This window comes from Panthera uncia, chromosome A2 (assembly GCF_023721935.1).
Source record: "Panthera uncia isolate 11264 chromosome A2, Puncia_PCG_1.0, whole genome shotgun sequence".
Taxonomy (NCBI): Eukaryota; Metazoa; Chordata; class Mammalia; order Carnivora; family Felidae; genus Panthera; species Panthera uncia.
This window is the reverse complement of record NC_064816.1, coordinates 24,060,952-24,087,853: the sequence shown is the minus strand read 5'-3', so window position 1 is coordinate 24,087,853 and position 26,902 is coordinate 24,060,952. Positions and strand designations below refer to the sequence as shown.

General features: G+C 45.1%; 1 protein-coding gene across 2 annotated transcripts in view; it reads left to right on the top strand.

The window, feature by feature from the left end:
- ARHGEF3 (Rho guanine nucleotide exchange factor 3) overlaps window positions 1-26,902 on the top strand; it is a 306,479-nt gene that overhangs the window by 37,080 nt on the left and 242,497 nt on the right. For both annotated transcript variants that reach the window (XM_049640756.1, XM_049640760.1), the window contains exon 2: window positions 576-668. In XM_049640756.1, the coding sequence (XP_049496713.1) occupies window positions 607-668 (62 nt within the window). In that variant the 5' untranslated portion in view covers window positions 576-606. The remainder of the gene's footprint in view (window positions 1-575; window positions 669-26,902) is intronic.

Sequence of the window (26,902 nt, the reverse complement as noted above, 5' to 3'; positions counted from 1 at the left end):
AGAAGGGCCCCAAAGGGAATATTTACTCAGTGCCAACTGGGATGAGCATTAACTAGCCATAAAAATAGAATCAAATAAAACAATGATGTAAAAAAAAAAAAAAAAAAAAAAAGAAATTTCTCACTAATGTAGTAGTTAGAAGGTGAGAGGCTGACTGTGCTCCATGCAGTCAATCATAGGCCTAGGTGCCTTCTGTCTTGTCACTCCATTATTTCCAAATGCATGGTCATCATGTGCACAATCAGAGCTGAGTTAGCCAGTGGGAGCCAGTGGGAAGGGTGGATAAGGCATGCTCATGTCTTAAGACCTATATGGGGAAATGGCACCTTTCCTCTTTGATTCCATTGGGAACTCAATGGAATTGGGAACTCAGTGCCATACCTACCTGCAAGGATGCTGGGAAATGTAGTCCCTGATAAAACTCAAATAACTATGGAAGAAAGGGAGAATGGATTTTAATGGATACTGGGCAGCCTTTGACATATCCCCCTTGTATGTATTTAATGCAACTCTCTGTGCATTTATAACAGAAATATGTCCAGGTTCTAAACATTGGGTTGTTTTGTTTTTTTCAGAAAGAAGACCTGGCCTGGCCATGCTGTGTCTATGGACAGTTCCACAGTAATGAATCAGTGCGTCTTCAGAGGGATGGAAGAAAACAAAGAAAGGTAAAAATATCTTTAAAAATTAAGATTTAAAAAATTCTCACAGGCACCAATTAAATGCAATGTAGGCTTTCATCTAAGTCTATATAAGTCAGTGGAGGCCATCAAGAATTGGAGATAGCAGAATTTCATGTGTCCCCTTTTCATATCTCCAATTTCTGACACCAGAGGAGGATACCTTTGTTAAGTATGAGGGAATTTTTCTAAGAATTAGAAGGAAGAGTTGGTATAAATAGAACTAATGAGGTATAGAATTAAATACTGGATTCTGAGAACTATGGACACTTGCTCAGATGAGCTGTGTCTGTATGTGTGGGTGGCCAGTCCTGGAGGGAGGCAGACAGCCCCTTAGCTCTTGGCAGCTATGTCTTTCTCTCTCTCTACCTCCTCTTTTTCTCCTTAAAAAATAAATGTATTCATTTAATTTTATTTTAATGCCCAAGAGATGCATAGATACATTTTTTCTTAGTTAAAAATAGGTGACACACCCTGCCTGGTTTCATTGCCAGCCTCCCCATCCCACACCTGCCTTTCCCAGAAGTAACTACTGTGACCTCCTTTTGTACATTTCCTTCCAGAACTTTTTCTAGGTGCTTATATATGTAGAAAAAGTCATTCTTTCCTTCCTTCCTTTTTTCTTTTCTTTCTAACTTTTCTTTCTTTCTTCCTTCCTTCCTTCCTTCCTTCCTTCCTTCCTTTCTTTCTGATATAGGTTGTCATGCTATGCATGTTGGTCTATTTTGTAACGTTTTTTAAAAATCCAATAATATGCCTTAAAATGTTTTCAAGACTGTGTATGAGAATCTACTTTGTTTTTTGTTTTTGGTTTTGGTTTTTTGAGAGAGTACGCACACATGCACAAGCAGGGGAAGGGCAGAGAGAAAAGGAGAGAGAGAACCCCAAGTGAGCTCCACGCTCACTACAGAGCCCAACACGGGGCTTGATCCCACCACTGTGACATCATGGCCTGAGCTGAAATCAAGAGTTGGATGCTCAACTGACTGAGCTACCCAGGTGCCCCTACCTTGTTTTTGTCTATCACAAAATGAATAGTGTATTCATGGTATAAGAATCCACTGTTTATTGAGCCATGTTCCCGTGAGCGGTGGGTAGGTGGGTCCCATTGTTTGCCCTTATATCAGTGTTGGGGGGCACTTTCTGGTGTGTGCTTCCTGCACAAATGCGTGGATAGTTCTCTTAGGAGGTTACCGAGGAGTGAAGTTGTCGTGCCATCCTGTGTGTACATTTAAGATCTTACTAAAGATTTCCAAGTCATTCTCTAAAGACCATTTGTCAATAGGGTGCCAGATTTCCTGTTTGCCTGCCCTCCCACTGCCCCTCAGATCTTCATGCTCCTTTGTTTTTGCTGGTATGTTGAGTGAACAATGGTATCTCTCCATAGTTGTCATTTCCTCTCCCTTCTCTGGGGAAGTTCATCTCCTTGGGTCTCTCTGTTACCTGGTTTCATCTCCCAATGGCAAATGGAGAGCCTGTACTCACAGGGGTCTAGTGACCTCTCCTGAGGCCCAGGACATCTGGGCAGCCCTGATCCTATCCAGAAGAGGGCACCACTTCATTTTCCCTTCTGAAAAGTATCTAAGCATGCTTCTCCAGGGGAGTGTATCAGGATTACCTGCTTCTCTTTTGACTCCTGGTTTTGAAGAGACTTTGGTTGGATTTTCCTACTTCAGGTGACTCCTTCCACCGCCCACTGTCACCACCATCATCATTGGCAACCATCTGAGTTTATGGTATGTGTCAGGCTCTGTGTGGATCACTGGGCTGACATAGCTCATTTAATTCTCACATGGCCCCGTAAGATAGGAAGTTGTGTTATTACCTTCATTGTGGCCACTAGGCAACATTAAGACAAAAATTCATTCAAAACCAACCCAAACCACAAAAACTACCTTGCCACGGAGCCCCAGCTCCTAGCATTGCCCTCACTTGCAATGGCAAACAGACCCATGTTAACTTCTCCTCGAGGACGTAGCTGTGGGGCCATGAGGCCCATGTTTGCAGTTGCCTTGGTTGCTACTTTGCATCCATGGTCTTCCTGGAGGGGAGGTGGGAGCTGAGGGTTTGGTTTTGGGTTTTGTCTCCAGCTGGTATGTGAACACAGGCTCCTTCAGATCACTAACTAGCCCCTTTGCTCTGGGATATCGTTGGGGTGGCAGCCTCACCTGAGTTTGTCCAAAATGCTTCTCTGGAAAGGGGTTTTCTAGGGTTAGAAAACAGAATTCAACCAAGTAAATTTGAAGATCGAATTGGCTTTTATTATGTGATTCATGAACTGGGCAGTATCTCACATACCAAGTAGAAAGGAGCTTGGACGAGGTGTACAGAATGGAAAGTTTTTATAGGAAGGAAGGTGGGGCAAGGAATTATTAGCAAAAGAAAGATTGTTTCAGGCCAAGACACCTTTTTAGGGTCAGGGAGGGAACAGCAGGGTTTTAACCTTGCAGATAACCTGACTAATGCTGCTTAGAAAATTTTCAGGTTGACTTGTAAAAAGGTCACATTCCTGGGATAGGTTGAAACTCTAATGAAGTCTTGGTTTGCTGGTGTGGGGGGAAATGACTTCAATTTGGGCTTGTTTTTATTATTATTATTATTATTATTATTATTAAGTTTATTTATTTATTTATTTAAGTCCTCTCTATCCCCAACATGGGGCTTGAACTCATGATCCAGAGATCAAGAGTTGCACACTCCTCTGACTGAGCCAGCCAGGCACCTGGGCTTGTTTTTTGTTTTTTTTGTTTTAACAGCAGGTTGAGCATATTTATCATGGGGGTAAATCTGCTTTATTAGGATAAATACACCCACTGAGCTATGGAGGGAGATGTGCCACTCACCCCCACAGACCTGATCAGTCACCCTACTCTAAAATTGTAATCTTAGGGGCGCCTGGGTGGCTCAGTCGGTTAAGCATCCAACTTCGGCTCAGGTCATGATCTTGCAGTTTGTGAATTGGAGCCCCTTATCGGGCTCTGTGCTGACAGCTCAGAGCCTGGAGCCTGCTTTGGGTTCTGTGTTTCCCTCTTTTCTTCTGCTCCTCCCCTGTTCACACACACACACACACACATACACACACACACACACACTTTCTCTCTCTCTCTCTCTCTCTCTCTCTCTCTCTCAAAAATAAACATTAAAAACATTAAAAACTAAATACGTAAACAAAATTGTAACTTTAGATCTCATTCTAAAAGCAGGCAGTATGCAATTCCAGAGGGCTTCCTGAGGCCCTCCTCCCATTATGTTTCAGAGACAAGCAAATTTAGACCTGGAAGATCCTCGGCTCCTTATTACCGTTTCTTGCTTCTTCATCAACAGTTTTAAGCCATCAGGCCTAGGGTGATGATGTTATTGTTCAAGTTCACACAGACAAGCCTCTGTCTCAGGTCTTAGGGTCTGGCTCTGGCTCTTTGTACATCACAGCTACCTCTCATGTCATTATTAGAACACTGATCACACTTGTTCCAAAAATTGAGCTTATTAGCAGATAATGCCTTGAAGGAAACTTGCCCATTGATCATTCGATTATTCGTTCAGTGGGCATTTAGTGAATACTACCTGTGTACCTGAGACAAAAAGATGGGTAAGATGAGTTGTTAGAGAATTCAGAGTTGGGGGGGGGGGGGGGCGGGCAGGAGGTAGTCACACACATGATAAGCAATGGTTAAGTAGAAAAGTGGTTCTTCATTGGTCAGTGGGGATAATAATAGTGTCTCCTGCACTGGTTTGTTGGGGCATGTCCTGAGTTAATTATAGTAAAGCACCTAACATATAGTAAGCACCCAATAAAGGTGACTCATTTCATTTTTGTTGTTTATTTTTTTTTAATTTCTTTCTAATGTTTATTGTTCTGAGAGAGAGAGAGAGAGAGAGAGAGAGCACGTGAGCGCACGGGGGAGGGGCAGAGAAAGAGGGAGACACAGAATCTGAAGCAGGTCCCAGGCTCTGAGCTGTCAGCTCAGAACCCAACGTGGGCTTGAACTCACCAACCATGAGATTATGACTGGAGCCAAAGTCAGATGCTGCACTGACTGAGCCACCCAGGCGCCGCTTTGTTGTTTATTTTTATTCCTATATAGGGTGAGGAACCTAAGAAGATTTTTCTATCAGGAGATTGATAGGGTCAGACTTGTGTTTTAGAAATAATAATCAGTCGACACTATTTCTCATCCTAAATGTGTTCATCTTTTTAGTGTCTGCCTTACCTATTGGACTGTGAATTCCATAGGGCCAAATCTCCCCTATCATTTACCCAGTGTGTGGCACACAGTAGATGCCCACTAGTATTTCTGGACTGATGAGTTATGGGGTGGAATAGTGACAAGGGATAGACCCTGGGTCCCTGAGGTGAGGTGCTGTGACAAAGGCGGCCGGAGAGAAGGACCTCAGCTCACCTGGGGCCACCCCCACTTTTCCGAGGACAGTGGCTCCAGGCCCTGTCTACAGACCACACTTCCTTGTGCGGGGACACAGTTTTTGCTCCTGAGCTTTGTGGCCATTCTGTCTTTTTCGTCTAGTGACTTTTTTGAGGAGACCTCATCTCACAGCCTTTATTGACTGAGCAACCGTGAGTCACTATGTCTAGCTCTAGCTGCTAACTCACTAGAACACAGGATTCTAGAAGATTAAGCCCCTGGGGAGTTCAGTTTTCTGCTGCCATCAGTGACTGTGCCTCAGTTTCCTCAGCTGTGCAGCAGTGGAGTTAGGCAGGTGGAATTTCTGATGTTCAAAGAGGAAAATTTTGAGGGGAGAAGTCCTTACTCTTCTTGTAAATCCATCCTATAAATGGACCTGTGGGGAAATGGGTGGGTGTATAGCACTTAACCCATGCTGGAGAAATGGAGAGGTTTAAGTTCATTCATTTGCTCATTCATCCATTCACTCATTAATTCATTTATTCAGTCAGTCAACGTCCCTTTGGGATGTTGCTGTATGGGAAAATGCTCAGATAAGGAATTATTAAGGCCTTTCACTTTCAGATTAGACAAATGCATGTCTCTTTATGAAAATAAAGATCCTCTCTGGCTCACTCCTTTATTTTAGTGTCTTAGGCACCTCCTTTGTGCCAGCTCTGCTAGACTTTACTCTTCTGGAAGGCTGGCCTCATCTGGTGCAGGGACACCCACACCTGGCTCAGGGTCCAGTGCACAGGGAGCGGCTTCAGTTGACTGAACTGGATAGAAAACAGTAGTTTTTAGATGGTGATTAGTAATTTTTAGACATGAAGGGCTGAATCCAACACTGAGATTTGCCCCAGAGTGGTGTTCTGTTTCATGCTCAGAGTGACTGATTTGTTGCATGCTCAAGAGCCCTCACCTGTAGACAGCTTAGTGCTGCTGCCTGTTGTTAGTTGTTCTCTTGATCCCTTATCAGCGTGCATCTTGTCCTTAGGCTGGAGCTGTTTCGGTGGCTGATTTTTATTAGTTCTTTGTCCACTGCCCACAGGGCTGTGTGGGGCCCTGCTCTACTTCCTCTAGAAATTCAGCTGCTGACCTTGAGAAGCTGGAAACCCAGCAAAAGGGAGGGTATAATTTCTCCTGACCTGAGGTTCTAGCCTTATCTCTTGGACTCAGAAGCCCGGTAACCTTGGGCAAGGTGCTTTACCTCCCCAAGTTGTCTTCTTAGAGGTCCCCTCAGTTACCTATAGTCTCCTCATTAGAATATTATTTCTTCCAAGCATCAGCAGGCTTTGCAGGGAACAATGGGGCTTGCTGCCAAACTTTATTTGGGTATTGCTGACTTAAGCTCAGATAAATGTGGCCTTTCTCGCAGGACCCAACAGAGCTAGTGTGCATGGAGGGGCCTCTCAGGAGAGGGTAGAGTGTGTAGCCTTCCTCATCTGCTGTTGCATAGGTCACACTGGGGATGTGCTGGGTTGGGAAATCTTGAAGTTTCCTCCCAGAGCTTCAGCGATGTGCATAGGACAGAAAGGCAAAGTAACCAAGAACACAGATGTTGGATTTTGAATGGTATAGCACTTTTTTTTTTCCATTAGGAACTTTAGTTTTTGGTTTTTTTTAATGTTTAGTTTTCGAGAGAGAGAGAGAGGGTGTGTGTGCACAGGCGGGGGGGGGGGGGGGGGGGGGGAGGGGCAGAGAGAGGGAACAGAGGATCTGAAGCAGACTCTAAGCTGACAGCAGAGAGCCCGATGCAGGGCTCGAACCCATGAACCAAACGGCGAGATCATGACATGAACCAAGTCAGGCACTGAACCGACTGAGCCACCCAGCCTCCCCTCTGTTAGGAACTTTATAATAGTATAGTAGGCAAAAGGTAGAACAAATCTTCCAACCCCTATTATAAGCCTCCTGGCGAGTGAGTTGAGGGTAAGCAGGAGGCTCAGGCATCTTCAAAAAGGTTTTCATTCAAGCAGAAACTCTCCCTCCCATGCAAAGAGCCCTAGATGCAAGTTAAAAAAATGTTGTGCAAGCACTGCTCTCTTCCTGGCTCTGTGACCTTGGGGGTGTCTCTTTGCTTTTCAGATTCTTCTCTGGCTTAAAAGAAAGAGGTTGGTTGGTGGGTTTCCTTTCAAGCCTAAAATTTTCAGCATGTTGTTTAAAACAACTATCAGCCCCATGGGGTCCCTGGGTGGCTCAGTTGGTTAAGCATCCAACTTCAGCTCAGGTCATGATCTCACGGTCCCTGAGTTCTAGCCCTGCTTCGGGCTCTGTGCTATCAGTTCAGAGCCTGGAGCCTGCTTCAGATTTTGCATCTCCCTTTCTCTCTGCCCCTCCCCTGCTCACGCTCTGTCTCTCTGTATCAAAAAATGAATAAACATTAAAAAAATTAAAAAAAAAATAAAACAACTATAAGCCCCATGAGGGCAGATGGGGTCTGTGTGTCTTCTTCTCACTGACTTCTCCGGGCAGTGCCTGGGATGTAAACATTTGTTGAACAAATGTGAAAGCAGAATAGGCCCCTTATTCCATTCATTGGCATAATCCCACAGACAGCTTACTTGGTTATTGCTAAAGTAATTTAGTGAGTGCATGTGATATTATTTGAGACACATGAAGACCCCTTGAGGGAGACGATGTTATTTGATAGATGAGGAACTGAGATTTTGAGAAGTCAGGGGCTGGACTGTGGTCCTCTAGCAAGGGACGGAAGAGCCAAGACAAGACTCAGGTTCCTGAACCTTAAGTTCTGTGTTGTTGCTTTCCTGTGACTATCCCTAACGTATGTTGATTTCTCAAAGAAACCAGCCAGCGATTATTTGAGTATCTTTCATGTGCTCAGCACTCCATCAGGCATTCTGGGGGGATATAGTCAGATGTGGACCTTGCTTACAGTAAAGAAGGAGAGATAAATAATAGAACACAAGAAGGGCATGAAGAAGGGCCTAGCAAGATCTAACATATAGTGAGTACTTGGAAAATCTCTAAAAACACTCAAACTGGAGGGCATTTGAATGGGCAAAGCACTCCGTGGTGTTCCAAGAAATGCAATTCATGGAACACAGCAGGTAGGAAAAGAGAGTCTTTGAGAATTTTGGTCTGTGGCCCCCACTCATCTGGCAGAGGAAGCTGAACCAGCCCCCACTCTGTGGAAGGATGGATCTTGGGTGAAAAGCAGCACCCGTCCTGATGCTGAGCCTTTGCTGGGTGGAGACCACATGCAGCAATCTCCCTTCTGGGGAATCCATAGAAAATTCCTTCCAGGCAAGAGCCTGGCACTTTCCCTGGAGGTGAATCAACCTTTTCAACAACAAGGGTGGTGAATTGGGTTTGGAGAGCTGGGGAGGCCACGGATGGTGGTGTGTAGGCTTAATGGAAATTATCAAGAATTATCAAGATACATTTATGAGGTGCTGGTTTTGTTTGGGAGTTCTGCTAGGGTGTGGATAGGGAGAGTCTTGAGGCTTGTGTTCTGTAGGTGGGAGGAGAGCATGGGAACTCGGGGTAAGGCTTCCCCAAAGATTACTGCTGGGACTGTAGCCGAATGTGGCTTTGTCCCACCTGTGTGTGGTGTTGTGTGTGCCGTGTGTAGCCCGAGCAGCAGCCAGTGTCTTCCTCAAGGATGGGTATTGATGGAGGCTCAATGCCAGGCACTGTGCTGGACTCAGGGATATACCTCTGGCTAGGACAGGCAGGAGCCGGATAACATCTAACAGGGTCCCTTCCCTGGAGTGTTTTTTTTTTTAATTTTTTAAATGTTTATTTATTTTTGAGAGAGAGAGAGAGAGAGAGCGAGCAGGGGAGGGGCAGAGAGAGGGAGACCCAGAGTCCGAAGCGGGCTTCAGGCTCTGAGCTGTCAGCACAGAGCCGGACATGGGACTCAAACTCAGACTGTGAGATCACGACTAAGTTGGTTGCTTAACCGATTGAGCCACCCAGGTGCCCCCACCCCCGGGGTGTTTTGTAGTTTAGTTTAGGTTTTATAAGGGCTGGGAACTAAACAGGAAGCAGAAACAGGAGTACAAGAAGGAATGTGTTTTAGAAAAATCACTTTTCTTGTTTTGTTTTGTTTTATTTTCTGTATGTAGGAAAGCTATTGGTTAATAATTTATTTTATTAATGTTGACTAATATTGTAAAATTGTCCTATTGGTTCTAATATTTTTTTAGATATTATTATTATTATTATTATTATTATTATTATTATTTTGTGTGTGTGTGGAGGGATTTTTCCAGGCACATAATCACATCTTCTGCAAGTTAATTGTATTTTGCTTCTTCTTCCTTCCCAATTGGTAAAGCTTTGTTTGTTTGTTCATTGGTCTAATTAGATTGGCAAATGCTTTCTGCATAATGTTAAACAATGACTATATTTCACGTCATTTTTTTACCTTATACTGACATCAGTGGGAGTGCTGGCTCTCAGTTTGAGCTGTATATTTCTTGAGAAAGTTCCTCTCTGTTCCTATTTTGTTAAGAGATTTTGTTAAAGAGTCAGGAATAAATGTTGAAATTTAACAAGATTGACATCTAAAAAGACATATGTGTTTTTCCTTTTGGACCTGTTAATGAGGTAAATTGTACTGATATATTTCCTAATATTGATCCATCCTTGCATTCCCGGAGTGAGCCACATCTGGTTGTGCTCTGTCTCTCTTTTATTTAAAAAAAAATTTTTTTTAACATTTATTTATTTTTGAGACAGAGAGAGACAGAGCATGAACGGGGGAGGAGCAGAGAGAGAGGGAGACACAGAATCGGAAGCAGGCTCCAGGCTCTGAGCCATCAGGCCAGAGCCTGACGTGGGGCTCGAACTCACGGACCGTGAGATCGTGACCTGAGCTGAAGTCGGACGCTTAACCGACTGAGCCACCCAGGCGCCCCTCTGTCTCTCTTTTAATTAAAAAAGTATGTCAAAGGGCACCTGGGTGGTTCAGTTGGTTAAGTGTCTGACTCTTGGTTTCAGCTCAGGTTATGATCGCACAGTTTGTGGGATCGAGTTCCATGTGGGACTTTGCACCAACAGTATGGCAGCCTGTTTGGGATTCTCCTTTTCCCTTTCTCTCTGCCCCACCCCCCTCAAAATATATAAACAAACTTTAAAAAAAGTATTTTGAGCTACTTGCCATAATTTGCATTATTGCCCCTTGGAGATGCAGTGGTTTCTCCCGTGGTTTAGAGTAACACCAACAGAATAGCTTTACTTCAGTTTGAGACATCAGAAACTAGAGTCATGAACAAATCATTAGTTCATTAGGCCAATATGCCATTACTGAATGTTAATATGTGCACTGCTGGATGGATGGCCTTCAGTGTCCCTTATAACTAGGAGTTCTTGTGATTGTATGCAGTGGTTCCATTCAGTCAGGATTTGTTATTGTTGCAAGTGACAGAAACAAAATTCAGTCTGGATTAAGGGAATATGGGGTTCCTATGAATGGGTGGCCCAACAGTCGGTAGCTTCAGGCATGGCCGGATCCAGGGGCTCAGAGTTATTAGGTTTTGGTTTCACTCTTTACTTCCCTTGGCTCCACTTTCTTCTGTATTGGCTTCATTCCCCAGAAGGTTCCTTCACAGGATACCTCCCAGAAGCTACAGGCTGGTATTGTCCCACAGCTGTGGAGAGTTTATCATTCCCACTTGTTCCAATAGGACTTCCCAAGTAGACTCATATTTGTTCCACTTGGGACACATGCTATCTCTGGAACTCAAGGGTGGGGGGATAAGATCAGCCTCACCTGGACCCATGGACTGAGAGGGGGAAAAGGTGGTTTCCCCAATGGGAAAGCCAAGTGCAGTTACCCACAGACAGGCAATCAGAGGCACAGTGGCAGAAACCCCCAATGTTTGTGCCATCGGGGCCAGTGATCCCCTTTCTTTTGTGGTCTTTGCTGTCCTTTTTCACAGGTAGGAGGGATGGCTACAAGGGGCTGTGATTCCTTACCCAACCCTAGGGCCCAGCAAGTCAGTGACAGAGCCAGGATTCTAAGTCCCTACCTGAAATTCTAGGCCTTACTTGTTCTACTGAATTACACATAGAAACAGGAGTAGAGTTAAAAGTGTTAGCTGGGCACTTTGAGATTTGATTGTTAAATGAAGGATTTCCCTGGGCCTGCTCTCACCCCTGGCCCACTCACTGAACATAATAATTCATCTTGGTGATTTTCGTCCCCTCTCTATGACGAACTTAGAAGGTAGACAATTTTTTTTTTAATTTTTTTTTCAACGTTTATTTATTTTTGAGACAAAGAGAGACAGAGCATGAACAGGGGAGGGGCAGAGACAGAGGGAGACACAGAACCTGAAACAGGCTGCAGGCTCTGAGCGGTCAGCACAGAGCCCGACGCGGGGCTCGAACTCACGGGCTGTGAGATCATGACCCGAGCCGAAGTCCCGAAGTCAGATGCTTAACTGACCAAGCCACCCAGGTGCCCCAGAAGGTAGACAATTTTAAAGGGGTGTCTTTGATGGGATGTTAAGTATTTTATGTGGAGTGTGTATAGTAACAAAGTTTTAATTTGGCAGAATCTTGCCTGGTCTGATTTGTCATCTCTTCAAATATTTTTTTTTGTTGTTGTTTTTTAAGCTTTATTTTATGTACGGTGTGTATCAAATTAAAGGCAAAGCTCAGTGAGTTTCTACCTGTGTTCCTACCCCTCAGATCAAGGGTCAATACTTGTTCAAACACTCTTTACTAGCTTCTTCCCAGACGCCCTGCTTTGCCCCAGTCCCTGCCTCCTCCCAGAAGACCTGTCCCTTCCTCACCACTGTCTGGTCTCAGGCTGTGCCTAAAAACTCTCTCCTGGCTATACTGGCCTGCATTCAAGGACAGAGTTAGGAACCGAACCTGGTCCTGAGGAGTTGTGTCGGGAGAGAAGAGGGAAGTTACTGTCCATGGAGGACAAACACAGAGCCCCCCCATGCTCTACATGATCGTGAATGCACATTGTCCAGTTAGAGTATTAGAAGGCTCCCTTGCTCTCTTGCTCCTCCTTCTCAGACAAGGAAACCGAGGCCTCAAGAGAGGTGGGATTTGCCAAAGGTCATGGGCTGCTGCAGGTTCAAGGCCAGATGGTCCACGGCTATAGTCCAGCCATCCACTGTGGTCTCACCCTCATTTCATGATACTCTTGATTTTTTTTTTTCCTGGAAAATCTTGAAACTCTGTGAAAGATGATATATATAGTAGAAAGAATGTACATGCTGGTAACAGGCATTCTTGGGTTCAAATCCCTGCTCTGTTTTATGACCTTGGGTAAGGCTGTTAATCTTCCTGAACCTCAGTGTCTTTATCTATAGATGAGATCGTATTAATACCAACCTTGTAGGGTGGTCATGAGGTTTAAATGAGATGACAGGTATCACATACTCATCACATTGTTTGGCACATGTGATTTTTATATTTGAAAAGTCAGTTTATAGCATCTCTTGGGGGGAGGGTGAGAAGTGACCTAAAAGTAAGCTGAAAAATCACAACCCCCCCCCCCAAATAAGAACACGTTAGCATGACTATAATTTTACAGTTCTGAATCAGTTTAGTAATAATGATAGCATGGTATTTAAGAACACAGGCTCTGGAGATGGACTGCCTTAGTTCAAATCCTGATTGTTGTGTGGTGTAACCTTGGGTATATTACTTAACCTCTCTGGGCTACAGTTTCCTTGAATGTAAAGTGAGGCTAATAATAGGACCTACCTTATAGGGTAGCTCTGAGGACTAAATGAGATAATGAGTAAAATACACTTCCTTAGCCTAGTACCTCAGTTGGTGTGTAATAAATGTGACTTATTATAACTGCCAATAAATTGATATCCACACTTCGCTTTGGTCTTTAAAACCCTTGCTGGAAGTTTGCCTTGGTTTCCAGTTTGCACTTTCTTTGTGCTGGTGTGTCACTGAAAGCTCTTTACTCACGTTTGAGTCAGTGATGGGCTTCAGGAAGAGAAGAGTGACCATTTGGGCAGCAGCATCCTCTAGAAGTTACAGGAGGAGGTCGGCTCTTAGAGAAGAGTGAATGGACCACTCTCCTGGGTTGAGCGTTTTGTCTGTTGGGGACAATGTGTGGCTTTCACAGGCGACTCATACTTGGGCAGCAGTGACCACTCCATGGGAAAAGTGGAATGGAGTTCAACCCCACATGTGCTGGGAGGGTGTCTGGGTTGGGAGCTGGTGGTGCTGGGGAGGGCTCATTTCTCTGAGGACCAGGGAGTCAACTCAGCTAGCAGTGGGTCAGGCTGAGCAACTGAAAGGATGTGAGAAAATAAAAGGTGCTGGTTTGGCGGGCTCAGCCTTTTTTATTTTGAAAAACGCTCCTTTCAGCTCTGAATTGGCCCCTTGAGCTGTAAGGAACAGTGCCAGTTAACCCACATTTAATTGGAAACTGGGTTAGGGGACATTCTCTCCCCCCCCAGAGCATGTCCTGTGTGTTGGACCCCTTCCAGTGGCTGGTACAGTAACGGCCATTGACACGGCCCTGGCTGTCTGGATGCTGGAATCAGCTGGGTGAATATACATCCCTCTCCTTCCACATCCGCCAACTCTCTCCTAATTGCATTTGCCAGAGCTGCAGAGAATGTAGACTTTCCCTTTGATTTTCCTAAAGATCAATCTCCTTTGTTTTTCTTTGTCTATCTCTGCTGTTTGGGAAACACCTCGACGCATCCTCATTGCTAGGTTTTAATTTTCCTCTTCAGTGGAAGCTTTTCCTCTCCTGGGTGAAATTATGCAGATTTTCTTTCGTCTGGTCAGCCCCCACCCCCTCTAGTGTGTGTGTGTGTGTGTGTGTGTGTGTGTGTGTGTGTGAGAGAGAGAGAAAGCTTCCCTCTCTCCCTCCTCCTGGGCCTCACAGTGCCTTGTTTTGGGGGGCTGGGACCTAGTAGACAGTGATACAGTGACTCCCTTGTCTGCTGGGTTCCCACCAGCTGATGCAAGGTCATTTTCATACTCCTGACACCTGCTTATCAAAACCGCCAGCTGCCGTCCACAAAGATGCTCCCTCCCCCACACTGGGGAAAGACAAGATAAGAATAGACCAGGAAGGGACCAAGAGCCAGAGAATGAAGGACAGTATCCACCTACAGTTAAGGCGCGGATGGACATTTGATTGGACAGCTGGGCTCTGTAGGCTCTGGATTGATATAAATGCCCCACCATAATGGTTTGAATTGGAAGAAGTTTTTTAAATAAACAACAAGATATTTGTGCACACTTATGTGATTTTATCCCTTTTTTTCTTGTTCTCGAGATCAACTTGACTTTTTAGAAAGCAGTTTTACAGCATCTGTCTGCCTCTTATCATTTGAAAATGCTATTATGATTACAGAAGCTCTGTATCATGAAATACATAAATTGGCTGGTAGGATTTCAATGGAGGTAACGAATGGCTAAGAGACAGTATGTGTGAACCAGTGTGTTCTTCTCTTCCTTTTATGGGTGTGGTGCCATCAGGGGTCCTCCATCTAGATGGTCTGCTCTGAGCTTTCTGGTGGATCCTGAGGACCGGCCCAGGTGGGCCCCCTTCCCTGTGGTCTCTGGAGCTGTATAGTGATGGGTAGCTGCCTTGGTCTGTGAGAGCTGGCTATCTGGGGATTGGAAATCAAAAGAGCTCACCATGCCTAAAGCTCCTTGGGGGTTGGTGGACAAGACCTTTCTAACCACCAAACACACTATGGTCTTAAAAATGGACTAAGGGTGGTAAAATGTCTGGGGCTTTGGGTAGGGGTGGATCCACATTTGAGGAGTCTGAAACATAGAATCTGGGGGCCTCTTCAAGAAAAAGAATTTAAAAATATCCTTTTCCAAATTTTATAAAAACACAAGACCATATGGGTACCATTCTAAGGAGGGGCTTCAGCTTCATTAGCTTCCTGCTATATCCAGTTTGGGCTGTGTGGCAAAACAAGCAGAGACACGTTGTGAGGAGAAATTGAAGTGAAGAAGTAAAAGGTCCATCTTAGGGCAGGTTAGAAAAGGGGTATAGTGCTTCCATGTGCCTACTCACAGCTATTCAACTCTACAGGTGTAGCAAAAAGCAGGGTCCATCATTTACGAACGTATGTGGCTGTGTTTCAACAAAACTTTATTTACATAAACAGGCAGGCCATAGTTTGTCAACTTCTGGTCTAGATAATTAATAATTTAAGACTGTTTGGTAGATTTTTTGCTAAAAAGTAATAAGTTAAAAAGACCAATTTTATAAATTTTTGCTTTTATAAGGTTAATTTTTGTTATATTATTAACTATTAATTTGTGTTGATCGTAAAAACTTTGAGAAGTTTAGAAAAATATAAAAAGGAAGTAAAATAATCACGTGTAATTCTACCACTCACCACTAAATACTGTTAATCAGTGAATATTGCAGGAAATTTCTTTCTTGCATTCGTAAGCATATGCATACACACTGATTATTTTAATTAAAATTATACTGTTTATCAGCTTGGTTTCTGGTTTTTTTCTAGAATATGGAGGTCCAGGTGGTGATGGAAGTGGTATAATTTTGGAAGAGAGTGCTGTTGTGGTTAAGATCACCCACAAAGAGGGCCTCATTCTTGGCCAGGCACAGGTTAAGTGCTCAATAGATGTTTGACATTATTGTTGTCGTTGTTATTGTTATTATTATGGTTGTTATTATTATGGTTGTGGTTGTGTTGTTGTAGGAATTGTAGCAGTTCTGGGTTGTGAGGCAGGTCATGGAGCTGTTGCTCTGTGACCATCATCAATCCCATCTATCCTGGCATAGCTTGATGGGAGCAGTGATGTCCCAAGCCCATTGAGTTCCCTAGAACACACTGTCACAAGGGACATTGTGTCACAAGGGACAACACACTCCACAAGGGAGTCGCATCCTCAGTGGGTCCATGCAGGACCCAGGGGCAATCTGTGCTCACCAGCCACTCTGAGACATCACCCCCCTCCACCTAGCCAGACCCCACTTCTTTCCACCCCATCTCCTTTAGCCTCAGTGCCAATCAGAGGCTTTTGCAAACCTTGAGTGGTGACAATGACAGAGCAAGACCTATGACTGACAAAGCACTTGCCAAAACCAGGTCTCATTGAGACCAGCAGAGCCCTCTCAGGATCATTCCATTGTACAGGTGAGGAAACCAAAGTCCAAGGTCACACAAGGTAAATTCACGATGGTGTTGGGAGACCTTTCATTTTGAGGTCAAACCCTCACTGCCCACTTTGCTTTGGTTTAGATCTAGATTTCTCAGCCTTGACATGACTATCTTTGTGGGCAGGACAGTAATTCTTTGTTGTGGGGGCTGGTCTGTGCATTGTAGGGTGTTTAGTGGCATTTTTAGCCTGTACCCCCTAGATGCCACCAATACACCTTCCCCCAACTTGTGACATCCAAAAATGTCTCCACACACTGCTGAATGTTGCCTGGGGGCAACGGAGGAGGCACTATTGCCTGCGGGTGGGTGGGGTTGAGAGCGCCTTAGTATCAGATGTGAACTGCTGTCGTTAGTGTGTCCAGATGGGGGGTCTTCAGGGAGTTCCCTTTCAGGGCAGGAAAAGTGAGCTTCTTTGAGAGCTTGTGCTCAGAACCAGTATGTCCATGTAAGTTATAGGTGGTTTAACTACCTCCTGATGCCTAAAGGCCATTTGTTCAGCTGTGCTTCTATTTCTTCATTAGGCCGCATGCCTCCCTGCTTTATTAAATAGGGCACACTGACCCCAGTTTTGCTTTTCCTCCTCGACTTTCTGTGTTGCCAGCTTGCAAGTTTATGATGGCACCTGCTTGTAGTGATGTGCCCCGTGACCAGGGACGGGAACAGAAACCTTGTCCCTGGTGCTAAATCCTGCTTTGAAATTTCCTTTTGGTCACCTTCCTGGAGATCCAGCGTCACCTGTTAGTACCCTCCTCTTTTGCTCCAATTTTGCTGCTTCTAATCTTTTCTTCCTGAGTTTAGTGGAGTTTGTGTAAATTAAGAGTAGTGAGTGAGGGCCCAAACATCTCTTCCTTGGAATTAAGGTCTATTTTGTAAAATAACCCATATCTGTTCTTTAAGAGAACCCTTCCCTTAGTCCTTTTCACAAACGCTGGAGTCCTTTGCTCCTAACGGATTGTTGTGGTTCTTGGGAGTCAGGGCTCTGAGGGAACAGACACTTTACTATGAGTGGGGCCAAAGGCAAATGGGGTACTTTGCACACCTAAAGCTGGGGAGTAAGGTATAGGTTGCAAATGGCCAAAATTAATCTTAAAAATTCTCCAAACCACGCATAAAGAATAGCATGCATGGTTTTTTTAAAAAAATTTTTTTTAACATTTATTTATTTTTGAGACAGAGAGAGAGAGAGAGAGAGAGAGCATGAACAGGGGAGGGTCAGAGAAAGAGGGAGACACAGAATCTGAAACAGGCTCCAGGCCCTGAGCTGTCAGCACAGAGCCCGACGCGGGGCTTGAACCCACGGACCGTGAGATCATGACCTGAGCCGAAGTCGGACGCTTAACCGACTGAGCCACCCAGGCGCCCCAGCATGCATGGTTTTGTGTGTATAGTCCTGCACAGTGACCTGTGTATTTCGAAATCAATGTACATAGTTATTACAGAGCAAGGAGGGCACATGCAGATAAATTCCACTGTGGTTTCCTTAATGTTTATTTATTTTGAGATAAAGAGAGAGAGAGAAAATGTGAGCAGGGGAGTGGCAGAGAGAGAGGGAGAGAGAGAATCCCAAGCAGGCTCTGCACTGTCAGCGCAGAGCCCAATACAGCATTTGACCCCATGAACTGTGAGATCATGACCTGAGTCAAAATCCAAAATCAAGAGTTGGACGCTTAACAGACTGAGTTACCCAGGAGCCCTTCCGCTGTGATTTTTAATGTAAGACAGTATGGAAAGGAGCATGTGTCACTGAATCCTGAACACGAGGGCCCTGTGCTGTGATGCCTGCACATTGGATGAGGCAGTAGAGAGCCCTGTGAGCAGAAGCTGGGCTCAGGAGGCAGCTGCCTGGGATCTGGTCTCCATGCTACCACGTGCTGCCTGGAGACCTTATTCCAGTTTGTAGCCTCTGCGGGCCTCAGTTTCCTCTCCTCTAAAGTAGGAATGATGATCCTAACAACACCAACACCTGGCACAGAGTCAGAGCTCACTAAGTTTTAGCTGGTATGCTGCTGCTATTGTCACTGGCACTGTTATTACGTTGTCATTGTTACCAATGAGACGAGACTGGTTTGAGAACAGTTTCCATTCCTGCACCTCTTGGCTCAGGTGTTGCCTTTGAAGAGATGTGGCACAAAGGCCCATCCCCACTACCTGCCCTGCATCATGGGGACACGCCTGCGCTGGCTGAGACTCTTCTCCGTGCACTCGCTTACTCCCTTCTTGCTGCAACGTGGCTTGCTTGTTGTTTCGTCTCCTCCAGCGACTTGGCAGGCTCACAGGCAGCCCTGCACATGCTGGCCTGTCCAGAAGGATGACAAAATGCAGATGTGGTTCTGACCTCCTCAGAAACCCGCCTGCCTCTGACCTCACTGTCCCGGCTCCCAAACGTGTCCCTGGCTGAGGGGCTGAGGGACCTGGATGAGGGGTAGGGGTTTGGTCGAGACTGTCCACAAAGGTCAGAGGGTCTGGGACGGACTTTTAATATTTTTTTTAACGTTTATTTATTTTTGAGACACAGAGAGACAGAGCATGAATGGGGGAGGGTCAGAGAGAGGGAGACACAGAATCTGAAACAGGCTCCAGGCCTTGAGCTGTCAGCACAGAGCCTGACACAGGGCTTGAACTCACAGACCGCGAGATCATGACCTGAGCCGAAGTCGGACGCTTAACTGACTGAGCCACCCAGGTGCCCCTGGGGCGGACTTAAACCAATTCTGGGTCCCAGGATGATCATGTCAGAATTGCTGGCAGGCTGGGGCACAGGCCTCCAGCTTTGTGGATTTCCACGTAACAGATTATCTGCACTGATTATTTGTGAAATATTTTGACTTCAGAATTTATTCATGAGTATTCCAACTGAAATGAAAAGTGAAAAAGTTAAACAATATGTTAATGGGAAAGAAAATAAGCCAGACTTATGACAGCAGTCCCAAACTTCACAGGATGGCCAGTGATGACAGTGAAAGCAGCAGTGTGGGTGGTTTGTTCCCAGTCTGGGGCACTTTTTCCTCCTTCCAGTTCTTGCCTCCTACTGGGAATGCGGGCCCACTGTGACCAGATCTGCTGATTTCCCAAGAGAATCCAGAAATCGGGATCTTACTGTAAAATCTCCAAATTCTCGTGAAAGTACTCCAGACTTTGAAATGTTTGCAACTGATTGGTAAAAAAAAAACAAAAAACAAAAAACAAAAAACAAAACACTTTAAACCACATCTCTGGGCTGGAATTGAAAAGCCACCAGCTTGCAAGGGAGTTGAGAAATGCTGTACTTGTGCCTTTGGGGTTTGCAGATGAGGAAACTGAGGTCCAGAGAGAAGTGGCTTATCTATGACTCCAAAGCTGGATTTGAATCCAGGTCTCTGGGGCTCCTGTCACAGGCCTTCTCCCCGCAACTCAGTTTTACCCAGTGTGTTTCTTTTTGGCTTCCAGGAGGGCCGTTGGATGGAGTTTTATTGCAGGTGTCAGGGTCATCCAAACTCTGCTGTGGAGGCAGGAGAAAGGGGCCCCAGGAAGCATGAACCTGGTCTCCATTCTCAGTTGACTCCGAGATGCTTGCACGTATCCGGAAGAGGCTGTTCTTGGCAGGGCCACCTCCTCAGATTCATCATACTGAAAAGTGCATGGATTTAATTTTGCTGAAGTTTGATCTGTTCTAGGAAAGTACATCCAGTGTGGTTCAACAGAACTTTCTGCCCAAGAATCTATACAGTTGAAAATATTTTGGAAATCTTAGCTTGCACAAAGCAGGCTAGGATAATCCCCATGATGTCAGGCCAAGTCAGCCTTGTCCTTTGGCTAGGAAAGACCAGGCTGCCCCTGGACTGTGACCTCAAACCTCAGCTGCCCAGAAGAGCAGCCCTGCTGGGATAAGGTGATGAGAAATTTGCATTTGTTAGCTGGTTGGTGTGGCCAAATGACTATCTGACCAAGGGGCTCAGAACTGAACGTTTCCTGTTATGCAGGAGGCCAGGGGGAGGGGGACACATTGCCAGAGACTCATGTACTCGTGTTCTGTTCAGTCGGCTCGTAAAAAGGAGAGGAGTTTTATTTTTGCAAGTTACTGCAGCGTGAACCCCAAACACCACAGCCAGTCTCTTGAAGAAAATTGATCAGGATCCAGGAGCAGCTTTCAGGGCCCAGGAGGGTGACTCATGAGCAGCAACGTTCCTGGAACACACCCGTCCCTGGCCAGCGAGGAAGAGGCTAAGCGAGGAGGTAAACGTGGAGGGCTGGGTGGGCGCTGCTGGCCTGGCCTCTGATTTCAAAAACAATGTGTGTTACAGTCAAAGCATCCATCCCCTGTGACCAACCAGGCTGTTTTAAAAATAGAGGAGTTTCTGCAGGCAGTGCTGGCTGCCTGTTTTCATCTGGAAGACCAAGTGGTCACTTCCCAAGCCCAACCTTGGAATAAACAAAACTGGTTCTAACTCAGGCTCAGCAGGAGGCATGTGCAGTGGCAGCTATTTTGTGGCCGCTGTTCCTTTGGGGCTATTAGAAGGGTTTCTGAAACCAGTGTGATCTGTGACTCTCAACAGCAGGAACAACTGGTTTTTCAGGCTGTTGAGAAAGAAAGTCTGTGATTTATGTGGCTGAAGTATGGCGTAATTGACCCCCCACCTCCAATCTCTAAAGTTCCAGAACAAACAGAATTCATGTGAATCAACAGTTTATTTATTAACTTTTTATAGATGAATAACATACATGAGAAGAGGTTGTAAATAACCATACCACCGTCTGGGTTTTCACACACAGAACACAACTTTGTGTTGAGATCAGGAAACACAGCATGACCGATTCCCCAGAATCCTTTCCTGTGGTTCTGGCCATGGGGTGGGGGAGGGGTGGACCATTATCCTGGCTTATGACTTTGTGTCAACGGAATCACCAGGATTTGGGTCAGTGGTTTTGAACTTAGAGTGTCCTAAGCAGGGTGGTGCCATGAAGCTAAGGGAAAACTCAGCCAGGGAGGATTATTCTCTGAATGTCAGAAGGAAGATTCTCGTGGTGGTGTTCATGGTATGGGGTAGATGTTGGCTGGTGCTGAGATGCATCTGTGGGCATTTCCTTGAGAGCAAGGGAGCATGAGAAATCGTGACCACATTTGGGGGCTGTCCAGGGCAGATAGTACACTGATTTTGTGATTGAGTTGGCGATGTTGTGTGCCACCGATATATGACCGTTTTCTTAAAGGCGTGATTGTTCAGGAAGTATTAAAGGCTGAGAGCTGCCTGGTGGGGGTGGAGTGGCATCCTGAATTGGAGCCAGAGAGAAACGCCATGTGTCATTACTGATAGAAATCTGATCGTCCCCGGATGCCGCCTGTCAGCATGTGGGCTCCTGGGAGCTGTTTTCTGATGGTCTGGATGGTGCCTGTTGACAATGGGGACTGGAGGATGCAAGTCTGCCTAATGAATTCCTTGTCTCTTGGCTGAAGGTGTGGGGTTTCTTTGTGGGAAGCCATTAGCCACTTTGATGGTGTGTTTAAAAACAAGTGAAATCTGTCTTGTCCGTGTGGCGCTTCACACTGGTCCTTGACACCAACAGCTGGGAGTTCCCCCGGCAGGTGTGGACATAGCTGGGCTTCTCAGTGATTTGCTCTCACGTTACTTGACTGTGTGCCTGGGGTGGTTTCTATATATACACTTGCTTTGTGTGGCTCAAGGCAGCAAGGAAAGTGGTGGATTTTATTAAAAGTGGTACCTATTTATTCGGGATTCATTCAGCATTTATTAAGTGCCAGCTGTGCACCTGGTGCTAGGGATGACCTTATTTACAGTTATTGGGGTCCTTGGCCTTTATCGACATACAGTGCTACAGGTAAGCTAATTATTGATTGTCTATCAAGGCTATATGTTGTGCATTTGTCTCTCCTGGTGTGTGTTGTGATGTCCTAACCAGAAATTTATCCCAAACGAGATGATACATGTAAAGCATTTTGCATACTAGAAAATGTTTGGAAAGTAAGTCCAAGAGGTTATTTTTATTCCACAGTCTTCTGTTTATGTGCCAAGTTACGCTATGAGAAGCAGGCCTTGTGCTGGGCACAGTACTAACATTATTCTCTGCCTTTTACATATTAGGGAGCGGAGCCTTGTGGGGTGATGCCCTCATTCCTTTAAGGATTTGCAGCTCCAAATCTTTACACTTAGCTGCTAGACATGGATGAATAAGGTCTGTAGACAGAGCTGATGGGACAGGAGGGACAGACTCTCCAGCTATTGGAATGTTGCATTGATTAGGGGGCTTTCCTGTGACTCTGATTCATGCTGAGGCTTTTCTGTTGTACAATAAACACAGTTCTCATTGGGAATGCTTCTTCTGCCCTTGTCATCTCATTTGACTGTTATGAAGGTGGGGACAGGTAGCACTCAGGTGGCACTCAGGTGGCACTCAGGTGGCAGGTACTTTCACTGTTTAAGGTGGTGTTTGCTTCCCTGGACCCTCATTCTTCTCTGCTGCTTCTTCTCTGTGGTCATGCCTCAATTTCCTCATCTGTCAAATGGAGTTGATATTACTACCCACGATGTAGGATTGTTACAGTAATCAAGATGAAGTGCTTAATAGATACGCACTGTCATTGCTCTTTAGTTACTCCTGCATTTTCCTATCTCCCGAGTTCCGAAGACACTCAGCAGAAGTGGACTCTCTTTTCCCCAACATTATAGCTTAAAATTTTGGCTTTCTATGGTCTTCATTTTAGGAAGGGCTGGACTCCTTTGTGGATTTTAAGAAGACATCTTATAAAGATGGTGACCCCTTCCTTCTTTGCACCCCCATTTATCTCAGGGATTGCGTGGATCGCACTATTACCTTAGGTGCATGGTGAACCCACAGGTGCTTGGACTGGGTCGGGGAGGATGTTGTGGAGAGTTGGTGCACACAGGAGGCAGTTACTTGAAAGGGGATCTGTGGATTGGAGATGATGCTGCCTCTCACATGAGAGTAGTTGGTGTATGTGCTTGACCTTGGCCAGAGAAAGAGGAAATGTCAGGCATCAGCCGTCTGACAGCACCAGGAGCCCAACTGAAGGGAGTGGAAGGAAGACCCTGTGGTAGATCCAGACAAGCAACTGGAGGGTTCCAGGAAGGAAGCTTGGAGGGTGTTGCCTTTCCCTTGCCAAGTTTTCATCTCTTACGAATGTGGAAACATTATCAGGGTGGATCCATGAGAAAATGAGTCCTCTGACAAGTCCGTTAGTAAGCAGCTCCAGACTGTCATTATCTCCCTGGGTTTTGTAACCAGTTGTAGATGACAAGGACATTTTTCTGGGATGGTCAGGGGCCCGCAGGTGTGAACCAAACACTTGCCCCCAGTTCCCATAGCACTTTGGTCAGGGTCAGGGTTCTGTGACTCTTATTCCATCTAGTCTTAAGAGCAGGTGGTGGCTTGTCTGTCTCCCTCTGTGGATGGATGAACTTCTTGAGGGTAAGGACTAGCTAGGGGTGTGTGTGTGTGTGTGTGTGCATGTGTGGGTCAGAGTCATCAGCTGTGTTTGTTTCCCGTGTCTGCTATAACACATGACTGCAGACTTAGTGGTTTCAAACAACACACATTTATTGTTTTACAGTTCTAGAGGTCCAAAGTCTAAAATCAGCCTCAGTGGGCTAACGTCAAGGTTTCAGTAAGACTGGCTCCTTCTGGAGGCTCTGGGGGAGAATCTGTTTCTTTGCCTTTTCTAGTTTCTAGAGGCTTCCTACTTTCCTTGGATTATAGTCCCTTCCCTGTGTCTCTACCCTCAGATTTCCTACTTCTGTTACGACCCTCCAGTCTCCCTGACCCTCCAGTCTCCCTCTTAGGGGCCCCCAGTGATTATGTCAGGCCCACCTGGATAGTCCAAGCTAATCTCCCTGCCTCAAGGATCCTTAACTTCATCACATCTGCAAAGTTCCTTTTGCCATGCAAGGTAACACATTCACAGGTTCTGGGAATTAGGATATGAGCATCTTTTGGGGGCCATTTTTTTAGCCTCCCACACAGACACATTCCCTGTAATGCTAGACTCACAAGCCTCAGCTCTACACTCACCAGCTTTGTGATGTTGGCAAGCTAGTTAGCATTTCTCACATCTTCTCATCTGATAATAGTATTTCTCCTTCTGAGACTTTGAATGATAGACGTGAAGGCTTAGAAGAGTGTGTGGCACATAGTAAGTACATTTTGAGTATTTGCAGTTATCACTGTTAGTCTCTTATTCTTAGTTAGCACTCAGAAAGTGTTTGGATACATGTTCCATTTTCCAGTTTGGCTGTTCTGACTATTGACGCTTAAGACCGAAAAGTCTTGTCATTATATTCAACTAAATATATACATTATATTAAAAAATATATATATATATATTTTCATTTAAGAATCTCACTTTGAGTTTTAAGACACAAGATAAGTCTATAAGACTAATGCATCTTTTGTGAGGAAATAATTTTCTATTCCTTTGTAGAATGATACATAAGTAATGCTGAGGGTAGGAAGAGGTTAACGTAGCACCTAAATAATCCAATTGGCTACAGTTCAAGTCTTTTTTCACTTTGCTATTCCCTTGGTGGGGCTTTTGTCCTTATGTTCCCACCATGACTGCTCATCTCCTGCCCTCTTGCCCATGTTCCAGCAGGGGAGGATGGAGAAGGATGGGCCAGCACTAAAGCAGGGAAGCGAAGGTTTTCGGGAATCCTCAGTGGGTTTCTGTCTACATCTTTGACCAGAACTGAGGCATGTGTCCTTCCATAGCTTCAGGGAGGTCTCGGAAGGTGAGAATGTTTAACTGCAACATGTTGGATTCTGTTAGTAAGGACAAAAGGATGCATCAGCCATCTGTCGTGATTCCCTAGAGAAACTCTGGCCGGTGCAGTTCCCCAAGGAGATCTAAACAAAAATGGCTGTGTGTTTATTACAACATAGTTTGTAATGGCAACAAAGTGTGAACACCCTAGATATCCATCAGTGGGAAAATGCACAAATACACTGCTCTTATATCTATCCAATTAAGTATATAAAGCAGTTATGACCTGCATGTGTCAACATGGATGAATCTCAAACGTATAAAATATCAAATAGAAAATTGCAGAAGGTAAAATAGAACATAGTATGATTCCACTACTATAAAGTTTACACGCAGAAACACTCTTGCTTACAGTTACCTAGTAAGGAAAAAATACTGATCAGGAGTGATCAGGATCATATTCAAAAGGGAGAAAGTAGGGAGGGATGTTTCCAGGGAGGCATGTACAGTGAGCATCAGTTGTTACCTGTGATCAGGGAAAGGTCCAGGTTTTGTGGGGCCTGCTGCATATATAATTGTGTGTGACAGGGTCCCCTTTAAGAGACCCCCTTTGACTTTACTGTAAATCTGCCTCAAACTGGCCTTTGCAGGAGTGTATGTGATATACCGAGAAGTCATTCCTAAAGTTATATGGGAAGCTCTGTGTAGATGGGTAATAATAGCATTCACAACCACAAGAGCTAACCTTTTTCAAACCCTTACCATAGACCAGGCACTGGGCTAAACATTTGGCAGGGATTTTTCACTGACACCTCACAACCAGTTTATGATACAGATGCCACTTATTAATCTCCTTTTGTGGCCAAGAAAGCAAAGACTCAGAGCAGTTAAGTCATTTGCCCAAGGCCACACAGCTAGTGCGTGGCAGAGTTGGGGTTCAAGCTCATGGAGCAGAACAGGACTTGTTCACTATGGATTAAATATACCACACGTAGTGATCTCTTCCTTGTTGTTTACGTGTATGTTGTTTCCTTCAATAAAGACTTGTTCTTTTTATTTTTTATTTTTTTTTTAAATTTTTTTCAACGTTTTTTATTTATTTTTGGGACAGAGAGAGACAGAGCATGAACGGGGGAGGGGCAGAGAGAGAGGGAGACACAGAATCGGAAACAGGCTCCAGGCTCCGAGCCATCAGCCCAGAGCCTGACGCGGGGCTCGAACTCACGGACCGCGAGATCGTGACCTGGCTGAAGTCGGACGCTTAACCGACTGCGCCACCCAGGCGCCCCAAGACTTGTTCTTTTTAATTAAGTGGAGGAAAAGCAGTATGATCTGAAAATATTCCTTCCTATTGCATGGAGGTTATTTTTGGAATTAGTGTGTTATTTAGTAGTATTTCTCAAAGTAATTGATTTGATGAGTAGGCAAGCATGATTTGTGATAAGTTAAATGTCTTTGGTTAAAAGACTTGATTAGGGGCACCTGGGTGGCTCAGTCAGTTAAGCGTCCGACTCTTGATTTTGGCTCAGGTCACGATGTCATGGTTAGTGAGTTTGAGGTTTGAGCCCCGTGTCATTGTACTCTACACTGACAGGGCAGAGCCTGTTTGAGATCCTCTCTCTCTCAAAATAAATGAACTTTTTTTTTTTAAGGAGCGGTTCTCTTTAAAAGAAAAAGGACTTTGATTTTAAAAAAGCTCTTCGAAATCTTTGTACTTAATGTTGGCTGAGCTAATGCAAAGCACTAGTTGTAGAAAATCAAGAAGTCAGTCCTAAGGATTTCCTAATAATAAAGCTCGATGAGAATCCCCCCCCCCCCCCCCCCCCATATGGATGTACATCAAGTATCATGAGGCCCCTGACCAACGTGCGTAACTGTATCCATGGGTCTGTTTCATGGTGTCTGCTAAGGATAGGACTCTGTTCTTGTGGGCATAAACACATGGACATAACTTCCTCTGGATCCTCAAATGGTCACTTCCCACAATGAAGA